At 43.4% G+C, this 12,827-nt stretch overlaps 1 protein-coding gene across 1 annotated transcript in view; it reads right to left on the bottom strand.

Annotated features, from left to right (window-relative positions):
- The window catches only part of cacng2a (calcium channel, voltage-dependent, gamma subunit 2a), a 37,525-nt gene extending 26,755 nt beyond the window's left edge, over window positions 1-10,770 (bottom strand). Inside the window, exon 1 of the mRNA XM_086091180.1 lies at window positions 9,286-10,770. Within this exon, the coding sequence (XP_085947306.1) occupies window positions 9,286-9,511 (226 nt within the window). The 5' untranslated portion in view covers window positions 9,512-10,770. The remainder of the gene's footprint in view (window positions 1-9,285) is intronic.
- Between the last annotated feature and the right edge of the window lie 2,057 nt (window positions 10,771-12,827).

Raw genomic sequence — 12,827 nt, 5'->3', positions numbered from 1 at the left:
ATAGCACTGCCGTGGCTAGCTTAACTGTCTTCCCGACCATGCACACGAAATAAACCCGAGGCAGAAAAAGAATCCTCAAGCATTATTTTGAATCCAGATACTTGAATTAGCCTAATAGAGGACCCATTTCACCCCTCCTGCAAATAAACAGTAAAGTAAACTTACAACACATTTTAATACCTTCACAGGTGGTCAAGGATAGACACACTTTTAATCACTTCATTGAACAAACAGTAACAAAATAGACACGTCATGCGCACATTCATACGCAGGCTGCACGGCTGCACCTGACTCCCAGGGACTCAATGTACACATTAACTAACGGTTAGCCACGGCCGGTCGCTAACAACAGCCAGCGTTTCACTCACCGGGCCAGGCGCCACATTTTCAAGCCACACACATTCAAAGTCATGGATACTACAGTGAGGAACATGAAGATAATTTCCATGGACCTCAAACATTTTGCTATTGATATTGTTTTTTTAATAATGCTAACTCGATGGGATGATCAGTAATTGATTCTGAAACATACTGATACGCTGCTAAAAAAAACATCAATAACCAAAGTCATGTTTCCGCTTTGTGGTCTCATCCACTCCTAGTCAACTGTTTGGAATTGGCAGAATCAAAAATACCTTTCGGGTACCTAAGCACTGCTGATGCTACACCGTATACGAAAAATTGTATACTTGGGTACAATTTCTGACAATGTAAACACAAAGTCGAATTTCAATCAATTAAGACAATCACGCCATTAAAGCTCATTTCACCGAGCTGACAAGACGCCTACAGCACACATTTACCACGGTGGGCTAAATGTTACCCACGTTTTGTGCCGCCATACGGACACCCCCCGCAAGCTCCTCATCCTTCCTAGGAAGGACTCATTTGTGGTTATTGATCTCCGGTGTAGCAGCAGCAGTAGGCGAGGTGGTGTGAGCGAGGGTCAAAGAGGGGTGTGTATGTGTGTGTGTTAGGGGGACACATCCAGTATGCACTGTGGCGCTTCGCTGCGGGTTTTTTCCCCTTCTACTTTCTAATCTTTAATGTAGGATGAAAACGCCGATGGTTGCAGGGTGGCTGCGTCAAAGTAAACCCCCCCCCCCACCCCCCACCCCCATCACAATTGTCAATTCAGTGAGTGTCCACATGTCATCTGCTCTTCCTGCTGCAGGGTCGAGCAGCAATGGATGCTGGGAGACAAAAGACAGACGAGGAAAGGGCTGTTTAAGGAAAAATGGGAAGAAAGGTGGAGTCATCGTGTGCGTGTTGATTCCTCACTGCCTCCCGTGACTACATATCCCAGCATCCCTTGCACCTTCCCAGCCAAAATGCCCACGCAAATAGCAAAGACAAGAAGACACACGCAGAGCCCATAAAGTTCATGTGCAGAGTGGTGTGTGTGCGACCTTGCGGCATGTGACAGGTGAGTGAAGGTAACACAAAAACGACCAATTAACAATTATGCTGTCACAGTTAACCACTTGAGCGGGATAACACCGGAATAGATGACTTGGTGATGATGTCATCACCAAGGAATTATGGGGGAAAAAACACAAACGTTGGACACGATACATCAAGCTTTGATTGTAAAAGTGGACAAAAGTATTGGGACACCCACAGGGAGTGAAAAGTGAAGAAAATTTAGACAAAATTATTGGGACACTTGATGAGTTTGGAAAAAAAGCAAGTGAAATTAGGATAAATGTTTGGACAAAAGTTTTGGGACACATCCATGTCGTGAAAGGTAAATATTAAAATGTGGCATTTTGGACAAAAGTATTAAGACACCTGCACAAAGTGAAAAGTGAAGAAAATATGGACTGGAAAAAGTATTGGAACATTTAACAGGCAGCAAAAGTGAAGAAAAACAATGAGTATGCTCAAAAGTATTGAGACACCCACAAGAAAACGAAACGAAAGTATTAAGACACAATTCAGGAAGTAAAACAGAGAAGAAACTGTTGCCTGAAAAAGGAGAGCGACACATAAGCGAAAACTGGATTTTGGACAAAAGTATTGGGAAACTTACAGGAGGTGCAAAGTGAATAAAATGTGGAATGTAGACAAAAGTATTTAGACACTCAAGTCAAGAATTCTGACAAAATGCGGACATCTATAGGAAGTAAAAATTTTCGTACATGTGAAATGTGGACAAAAGTATTGGGACAAGATCTGGAAAGGGCTTGTCCCAATACTTTTGTATACTGCTTGTGTCATCCTAGTGATGATGATGATGATGATGATGATGATGATGATGATGATGATGATGATGATGATAATGATGATGATGATGATGTAACCTCTATGACACATGAGAGGCGCACACGCTCCACATAAGCACCAGGCGGGAGAAAATGTCACAACACCCAGTCACACCCCCCCACACACACACTTGTCTTTGTATCATTGTGGGGACATCTCATTGACATGATGCATTTCCTAGCCTCTTCCTCTAACCATCAAAAATGATTGCCTACCCCCATTCCTTACCCTAACCTCAACCATAACCCAATTCAAACCTAAACTCTAAAACCAAGTCTTGACCCTCAAAAAGAGGTCTGAACTTGTGGGGACCACCAAAATGTCCCGCCAATTTCAAGTCGGTCCCCACAATGGTAGTTAAACCTGGAAAAACACGCGTGCATGGGCCCCACAATGTAGCAAAGACAAAAGCACACACACACACACACACACGAACACACTGTGATTTCCAGGTGAAAAATGCTCCCTGTTGCCGCCTCATGCTGCTGTTTCTGCTGCGATCATGAGCGCCTCATCGTCCTGGAAAGCGATCTTAGCGAGCCACACTGCTCCTCATTAAAAATTCATCCTTTCCCCCAGCACCACTACGCTGGCATGGCGTGCACACACTCACATGCGCACGAGCGCGCACACACACGCAGAGAGAGAGTTAACAGGCACACTGGACTGGAAATGACATCATCTTGCTCGCAACACCTCGCGTACGAATTCCCGGAGTGGCCCAGATTCCGTCTCTTGTCGGAGTCTTTCCCAGAATGACGTGGCTTCCCGTACGAACGCTAGCCATCTTCCTGCATGAAATGCTCTCATTGCGACAGCAAAGAGAACGACACCATTGTGTTTTGAAGCAAGCCATATTAGGAAACGAGCACTGCTGTTTCGGTAATTATGAACATTTAAACAACTTATGTTTGAATACAAAGGGTAGCTGATGTATTCTTTATCCTCTGCAAAGAACGACTAACGTTACTGCAACTCTCTGAGCAGTTGTGACCGTCTAATACTTGAAATTCTAAATAGCTTGTCTTTCAACATGCTTCAAATAATGACTGCATTTGAAAAGTTTACTCAGTAAATGGAAATCAAGTGCGTGTTTTTCCGTTTCACATTGTGCTGTCATGTGTTTATCGTGCAGCGAAGACTTGAGCAAACATTGGCGTGCCGATAAAAGGCGGCGAGTTCAAGTGTCCTGGAGGGTCTCTTCTCCAGCGCGATGCCGCCCTCTGATTACGCACAACTGAGCGGTCGCCACAATGGATGCCTAATTACCGGCGAGCTCGTCTGCGATTGCGGCTCGGCGGCGTTCCACTTCAGTCAATCAAGTGGAAATACCAGAGACGTTTTGCACTGGAAGAAAAGATCCTTTGCCAAGTTGTACTCAAACGTGTTTTTACTGGCTGTTTGTCTGTCTTTGAAGGACCCCCGCAAATGGTCAAAATCACTTTAAATGTCTGCTTCAAACCAATGCGGCAGACTTCACGTGTCTGTTTGGACATGGCTTCTTCAGGCTTTTTTGTGGGTCTAGTCATGCTTGACATGTCAACCAAATTTCATGTTGCGAAGGGAGAATGGCTTCAGGGCTTCATTTTCAAACTATTCTGCGGAGCACATGTCCTTTTAAGACCAAAATGGCGGATTTCCCAAGTCTTTTCAGGCATGGCTTATTGAGACTTTTTTGTGGGTCTCTTAATGTTTGACACATAAAGTTCATTTTGCTTAGGGAAACTGGCTATTAGGGCTGCATTTTCAAAACAAAACCAAACAAAAAATCCAGAGGGCACTTTGACCCTCTACTAATGACTAATGACAGACGGCATGCCTACAAAATTGGGGGCTAAATGTATCTTTTTGCTTATCGCCTCTTAAGACTTTTTTTGTGGGTCTACTCATGATAGGCATGTCTACAACACTTCATGTTGTCTCAGAGAAACATTTTCAAAAACTTAAAATGACGCATCTGTTCAAAACTCAAAGGACTAGACGGAAACTAAGACAAGGGTGACTAGATTGAAACAAAGATGACTTACATAAACTCGGGCTTGGCTTGAATGAAAAAACACACACACGGATTCCATACAAACTGCTACAATGACACCCTACATAGACAATGATCCCACCCCGACTGGACAAAGGCCCGGTCCAGACGGCTGTAATGTATATGCCAAGTCTGGAGTGGCGCTGTTGTGCAGCCACAGGGAGTTATCGGAAAGCGTAAAAGAAGAATCAGAGAAGAAGACGAACACTTTTTCCCCCCTAACTTTATTGCAATCTACAGAACAAACATGGCTTTGCATGTATCAAAACATGAAAAAGACAAACACAGGAGAATTGACAATGGCGGGTGATTCAAGTACAACACCGCTTGTTGAACGCGGGAATAAAGAAGCTAAATATTTGCTACAAAAGCATAAGCAAGCTAACGACTACGACAAGGCTATCCGCCATTGTTGTTGACAGACTGACGTTTTGCGCGCAGTCACGCAAGAATTGGCGCACACATCATCAAACTTTGTCGTCGAGCTGCGACCATGACGTCATCACTGGTGGAGTATCCTGCATACGGACGCGTACGTGGCGCATTTTGAAATCGTTCCACTCTGGAGCTCGGTTTCAAAAGTGATCGGTTTCAAGCCCCGAAACCGCGCCATCGTGTGGACAAACGGCCTAAACTGTAAGAAACTTGTGTGGCTACATTGAAACTGGCTTTTGTGTGGACAGGGCCTAAATACACCGACACTAATGAGACACACCTGGGAAACACAATAGGGTGAGGGCACTGATTGGTCAAACACACTGGGAAGGGGAAAGACACACAGGTGGACGTAATCAGACATAACGAGACAGGGGAAACATACAGGAACACAACACAACCACAACAAACCCACCAAAATAAAACAAACCCCAAACGTGACAGAGAGTAAGGTCGACTCATTCACTAACTCTGAGGATGAAGGTGATACGCTCCAGGTGGCTCAGGAGCTCTTTTTGTACTATACAGTTATTGGGCTTTCAAATAGCTTAGCTTATTATCAACATGAACAAGCTCACAATACCAAATGATCAAAACAACACCAATAACATCACCTTACAACCAATGAGCGATCCAAAGATCTTCGGAAGTGTGAGATAAATCACCAAGAAGATCAACTTTGGATAAAAACGGTCATCTTGTATTTCATGGCCCTCTAAAAAGTTTTACCGCTTCAGTAGGGTCTTCCTATGGCCCCGATATAGCCTATATTATCAGAAAACTCGCATTTCCACCCGAAGTTCCAGGAATCTTAAGTTATTGCTATTTCTAGTTCCAGTAACTAGCTGTTCGTACCCCACACTACTGCTGTTGTTAGCTGCTACACTAGACTAGTCACTAGTTGCTCTTCTGGTTGCTACAGCAGTGGTTAGTTGCTATGCTAGTCACTAGTTGCTATACTAGTTGCTATGTCAGTGGCTAATCACTGCTGTTATGCTTGTCACAACGTTAGTGGGTAGTCGGCGTTGCTATGTTAGTTGTTACACTAGTCACCACTATGTTAGTAGTTAGCTAGTTGCTATCCTAGCTGCTATGCTAGTCACAAGATGTATTCTACTCACTGAGCTAGTCTAGTCACTACTCGTTACACAACAAGCTACTAGTGACCAGTCGCTCTGCTACTCACTCGTCACAATACTACTTGCTACATCGGTGGGTACTCACTTTGCTGGTCACTACGAGTCCCTAATCCCTATTCTAGTTGCTACAATAGTATTTTGTCATTAAGCTAATCGCTATGCTAATCAACAGTGGCTATACATGTCATTATGCTAGTTGCTACACTCGTGGTTAGTAAGGGTGGGGGAAATTTCCGATTCTTAGATGCATCGCGATTCAGACATGGACGAGTCTGAATCGAGTCCAAAACCGATTATTAAAATATGTTATTAAGGTGTACAGAATGTGCAAAATATTGCGGAGCTCAAAAGCACTGTACCTCATCTCTGGGTCACTTGGGGATGCATACACAGCAGCAAACATGGATTATGCCAACCCCGCCGTGAGATCCAAAACTGCTTTTAATTTAAAAGCACGTTTACGTGACGCAACAAGATCAGTCCACAGTCACTATGATGGCAGAGAAAAATACCTCGTCGCTCATGTAAGTAGCATGTATGGGAGCATTTTGGCAAATACGAGTGAAACGACGTGCACCTCGAATGAAAAGCAACAGTTTATTTGATATCAGTGCGCTGCCGCTGTGACTTGTCAAGAAAGCTGCAAACATTTAAAAACGTAACATGCCGCCTGAACAAAGGCTAACTTCAAAATAAAGCTCAAGAAAGAATACGTTGATGCTCGCCTGGCAAGCCACACCCACTTTCTTGAAAGAGAAAGTGGGTCTGGACAGGCGTCCATATACAGCGATTCGGCTCCGGCCGAAAACAGGCCGGCCAATCAAATTTTTCTATTTGCGTGGCGTCGTCTTCATGAGCAACGTCACTCTTCAAGTCACTCTCTTTGACTGAGTATTGGATTTTTACTCGAGCTGCTTTTCTGACATCACTCTGCTCTTCGCTCATTGGTTCATTCCACTGTCTGTTTGCTCAGGTTTGCCCCGCCTCAGAAATGCGACTGATAGGACGGTTGACCAGACACACTCTCCGCGAGTGAGTGTGGATTTCCAGGCTACGTTGATGCCATGCAATAAATAGCCTTTGAACGCTTTTATTTTGAAGTTGGCCTGCATGGCGTGACCGGCTGCCGGCTAGCTTGACTTTGTCTTTACACATTTGCCTTATCATAGTTTTTAAATGCCATTACATGCCAACATCAACACATCGCCACAGCGAAATCATATCAATTGCTTTTTTTAGGGCGCTAAGAAACCTCTACTTTATTACGCCGTCGGCACAAGTCTCCGGTGTTAGCGGCTAGTCGCTAGCTGCTAGCAGTGAGTGCACAGCAGGCTGCTTTTAAAGTACTGGTAGTCCGACAACTGTGGCGTTGCTTTCTTTCTTTGCCTCTTTTTCAATGATGTGATTTGAACATAGGCTAGTTTGCCATCCACTCTTCATTTAGAGGAGTATGTGCCTTAAATTGCAGTTTGAGGTCTTTTTCTTTCTTAAAAAAAAAGAAAAGATAATTAGAACGTCATCCTTATTTTCTTTATAAAACATTTTTTTCTATTAAATAAAAACACTGACCTCAAAATGTCAAATATGGCTTGTGTTAACACATTCTAAACAGACATATTTGACATTTGATATTTGAGTTGAATTTTATTTAATGGGAACAAGTATTAAAATAAAAGGAAGACAAAGTTCTATCCATCTCTTTTTCTTTTGCTGAGCCGAAAAATTATCCGATCCGCAATTCAAATCCGTAATCTGATCTGGACCGTGATTATTTTTTTTTATCCAATGCACCAAGTGATTAGGTACTTAGTGAAATAAATTGAAATGTGTGTTGTAAAAAAAAAAGCATCAATATACATAAATAAAAAATGGATCAATAATCATTTTATAATCAAATTGTAATCAAATCGTGAGGTGTCCAAAGATTTCCACCCCTAGTGGTTAGTCACTACGCTAATCACTAGTTGCTAAGCTAGTCACTGGTGGCTAGGGTAGTAAATAGTTGCTATGCTAATTGCAACACTAGCCTAGTTGCTATACCAGTGGCTTGTCATTATGCTAATCGTTATGCTAGTCACTTTGATAGTCACTACACTATAGTCGCCTCACCAGCCGGTAGTTGCTACTGTAGTTATTACACCAGTGGTTTGCTACTATGCCTAATCGCTACACTTGTCCCTAGAGCAGTGCTTCTCAATTATTTTTTGTTACGCAACCCCAAAGGAAGAAACATTTCATGCCCCCCTAACCCCAACTCTCTGTATAAATACCATAGTATCATTTGTCTTGCTGGCTATGCTAGTTGCTAGTGCTATTCACTGCGTTAGTTGTTACGCTAGTGGCCAGTCGCTGTTGGTCTGCGGCCGGCGGCGGTTTGCTGTGCGCTCATACAGCACCATTGTGTCCCTATTGATTTTTTTTTTCTGTGCACACAACAACACAACTGGTGGGAATCAAACATGCAGCCTCAGGTCACAGGACTACACCACTCACACTTCTCAGAAAAAGTCTGTCAAGAACATGATAGATTTTGACTGGAGTCCAACACAAGCAGGGCCATCTTTTAGCCCCAGAACTAAATTTCAACAATAGTCACTTTGATCCAAAACAGAAAGCTACCCCAGATCCTAGTTCCTGCAGTCAAAATGTATTTTATAGCCAGATTTCCCACCCCAAAAGTTCCCTAAACCTGTAAAAATGTTTTCCTTAGCAAGATGTGCCAAAAAAATAAAAAATTTAAAATAAGAAATTCTGATGAATGCTAGTCTAAATTGAGGTTAAGCACCAATTTATTTATGGCATTCAGCACTTTTCCTGATTCATCAGTGCAACACTAGGCCAACTCCCATTTCCAAGATGGCTTTGCACATAAAAGTAAGTACAATGGACTGGAAATTCACTTATGTGTGTGTATGGAGGGAGGGGGGTGGGGGGCTATACTCTTATTACGGAAACCCCAGATTTTTATGTACGTTTTTTTTTTTACCCAATCTAAGGTATCTGCGTTTTTACTCTGTCCTGATCCCCCACTTATGTGTTTTTAATCCCCTGTGAACTGTGGGGTTCCACTTTAGTTCTTTATCTTGAGTGCCAGTGCATCTGCATGTTGAGTCAACATTATGTATCATCAATTTTGTGAAACATTGTCAGATGTGATGGATGGTTGGACCACTGCAGCACTAGATGATGACAGGACCTGAAACTTAGCAATACCATCCAAGTAATTGCAGACGTCCCCAAACTTTTAATCACAAAATGACAATTTGGAGTTAGCCCTTTAGTTCTCAGCGGCCATTTGCCCTCTAAATTCAACAAAAAATTCAATGTTCCACCTAAAGTTCTGGCAAGTTCTGAAGGGATTTTCAACAATATTCCCCTCCAAAAGTTTCTCCAGCCATGCCGGGGTCTTACCTTCCAGGCAGCAGGTCCTCCAGAGCCCCGAGTGCGTCAGGACCTCCTCGTTCTTCTTGCTGGTCTCGTTGTCATTTCCGCTTTTGCTCCTGCAGACCCCTCGCGAGTAGAGCCAGTAGTCGGTGCCCACCGCGATGGTCATGAGGCTGAAGGCCGCGAAGGCGCCCACCGTGGTCAGCAGCATCTGCACTCCGCGGTCGAACAGGCCCATGTTTCCGCATTCCATGAAAGGGGGACCCCCTTTCCGCTTGATGTACAGGAAGTAAATATTTGATGGCGAGCGGGACCTCAGCCAGGCGGAAAACGAGGAGGACAGGGACGAGGGACGAGGACGAGGAAGAGGAGGAAGAGGACGACGATGAGGCGCCAGGAGCCTTATGGTTGCGTTTGGATGGGGACCAGCCAGCAGAGAAAAAAACACGACGAGCAGGACGGCAAAAAGATGGAAATCCTCTCTCTCCTCTTTTTCGGCCTCTCTCGAAATCAAACAAGAAGCAGTGCAGACTGAGCTTGTGCGGCCAACCTGTTTGTCCGCTTACACGCACGTCAAACCCCGACAATAAATCACAATTGAAATGCTGCACCTTCCAAGCCCTCGCAACGTACAAAACGGCCCAATCGGAGCAAAAATGCATTCATTGGATAAGGAAAAAACATTTGGTTCGAAAATTCTAAGTCCTCTCGGGGCCGAATGTAAAAGGGGGGAAAAGCTCAATCAAAGCAAAAACGCATTCATTGCATAGGACAAACAATTAAAGAATAATCGTGGAGAGAAAAAAATTCTAATTTCAATCACGCGATTTGCCTTTTTTCTAAAATTCTGGTCCTCCGTTTCCATATGGAGCCCTAGAGCCGGGTCGAGGCTTCTTTCCGCCGGGAGTGGGGATCTGCGCTCACCACGCGGGGATCCGGAGGCAGCAGGAGGGCGTCCGTCCAGCCAAGCCGACCATCACTCGACATGCGGCTGGGGGGAGGAGGGCGACGACTCGGCGAGACGAGCGCTGCTTCCTCTTGATCCTTCTCCGGCCGGATGATCTGAAAAACCACCCAGGACGAGCCGCTTGGCGTCAAAAGCCCCCTGGTGCGTGCTGTGGATGCGCATGGATGCCTCTTCTTCTTCCTGCTCCTCCTCCTCCTCCTCAGCGTCTTCTTTCAAAATATGTCACGATGGAGAACACATGGAGGCTCGTCGGTGTGCAGCCTGAGCTTCTGCGCTGCTTTAAAGAGGCCCACGGTGGTCGTGCGTGCGTGTGAGTGAGCGTGCGTGTGTGCGCGCTGCAGCAGCAATGGTGGCTCCGCGAAGATGTTACGCCAACATTTTTAATTGGCTTTGCGCGAGTGGAGGGAGTCGGTCTAAATCTCTTCACTTCCCACCTCCCACGGTCGACATTGCGCATAATAATCTGACTACTATTTACGATTTTGTTGCAGGTTCGAGGAGACTTCCGGGCCGGTGCCTTCAACGAGCCAATTGGAAGCAAGCTGGGAGAAAAATTATAGCAAACTGATTTTGGTTTGGATGTGAATATGTTTTTTGTTGCTGTTTTTTTTAAACGTGTTGAAAACGAAAGGAAAGAAATATTCAGCATGGTGCTGAAAGGACAGCGATGTCTTAAACTGGACTCTGGCGTCATCTCGTGGACAAACATATTAATTACAAGCACAGAAGTTTCATGATTAAAATCCGTTTTCATCTGTCTGACTTGGTTGGTTTGGTATATTTGATATATTTAAAATTTATATTGGTTGTATTTTTGATATATTTTTAAACCAATCCTTTGAAAATACGTATTTTTATCATATGCCCTTTTATTATTAAAAAATAATGATAGATTAAAAAAATAATAAAAAAATAAAGATATTTTTCTTTAAACTACAGTATCATTTTTTTTATTATTTAATGAAATGTACATGAGTATCCTGGACCAAGATCTTTCTTTTTTTCTTTTTTTTACCTTTGGACTCAATTTAAATTCTTCTAGACATGTTCATACTAATGAGCCCTTCCCAATCTCATCCTGCGCTGACGTTTCCTTCCCTCCCTCCTGCGTGACAAATTGCGACGTTTGTGTTGGCGTCAGCGGGGATTTGTTTGTTTGTTCATTTGCTGATGATGACGAGGTTGAAAAGTGATCGTCATGGCCGTGTTGCTGCCAAGCCTGCGGGCCACGAGTGTGCTGCTGACTGACTGTTCGTTTGTTCAGCACAAGCAACATCCAGTGTGCTGTTACGTGAACACGCTGCAAGAAAAATGTGAACAAGAAAGCGGTCGTCGAGTTCACGCTTATCGAAACGGGCGTCAACGCTCCGGTTGTGCTGTCAAGCTCTGAAAAGTGCTTCCACTGCGAGGGGGAAATAGTGCTTGCAATGATAAAGTGACGAGCGGTCACAGTAAGGAAATGCCATCGTCGTGTATAATAAGACAATATGCAAACACACACATCTGATTAGATGAAGTAGGAGATGTTTGTTTCCATGGAGACAAGCCATCTCGTCGATCTCATTCAGTGTCTTCAGGTAAAAAGAAACAATAAGTAAAGAGTAGCCTACTAATTAAAAATGAGTCAAATGAGGATGATGCGTGGGGAAATGAACACCGGAACCCACTCAAACGAACATGAATAATCGTTTACATTCATTGGTTGTGGTCTACTTCTTCTTGTTTTCGTGCTGTACTTGCAGAAACCTGAAACAACTTCGATAAAAATGATGAATATCAGCATAAATACAAAGAACAGAAATGAAAATACAAAAACCAAGAAATATGAGAACGTCAAAAAGAAAAATAAAGAACATCAATAAAAATAAGGAATAGCCTACATGCACAGCAAGCAGAAGAATATCAACAAAAATAAAGATTAAAGTTGCTCAATGCAGGAAATTGAATTTCAAAACGCTACTGCCACATGTGGCCGAAAAATGAAACTGCACACTCCCTGCTCACATGCCGTCACATCTGCACAGACAGAAGGCGGGAAATTCGAACCCAAATCCATACCGTACCACTTTATTTATATAGCACGTTTAAAAAACAACAGACGTTGACACCAAAGTGATGTACATAAAAATAAAAATAAATAATAAAAAAACATTACATTAAAATGTCATTACATTAAAAACAAAGTGAGTTAAAAGACAAAAAATGGAAGTCCCTCCTGGGTTTTAAAAGCCAGTCTGAAAAGAAAACTATTGGCCAGAGGCTTGCAGGAGTACCCATTGTAAACAGCTAAGGTGCTAATCTGCTAATTAGAAGATGTTTGAGTCATAAATGGTCAAATAAAAAGGCTACGTATTGTAAAATATATTTATTTCTACATTGAGCAGCTTTAACAATGAACATCACAAACCAAACACATTGCCAACAGGACACTATAGCTCATCTGAACATAAAAATGCCCCCCCCCCCCCAAAAAAAAAGACAATGACCAATAAAACTTGTTCACAAGCTTGACAAATTCTTGGGTGCAAGCGGAGCCGGCGTGATGGGGGGAAACAACGGTTGCAGGCGGTTGTAAATGGGCGTGGCTCCACCTGACAGTCAG

Source organism: Leptonotus elevatus, chromosome 1, assembly GCF_054856555.1.
Source record: "Leptonotus elevatus isolate MCC_2025b chromosome 1, RoL_Lele_1.0, whole genome shotgun sequence".
NCBI lineage: Eukaryota > Metazoa > Chordata > Actinopteri > Syngnathiformes > Syngnathidae > Leptonotus > Leptonotus elevatus.
This window is presented reverse-complemented; position numbering and strand designations above follow the sequence as displayed.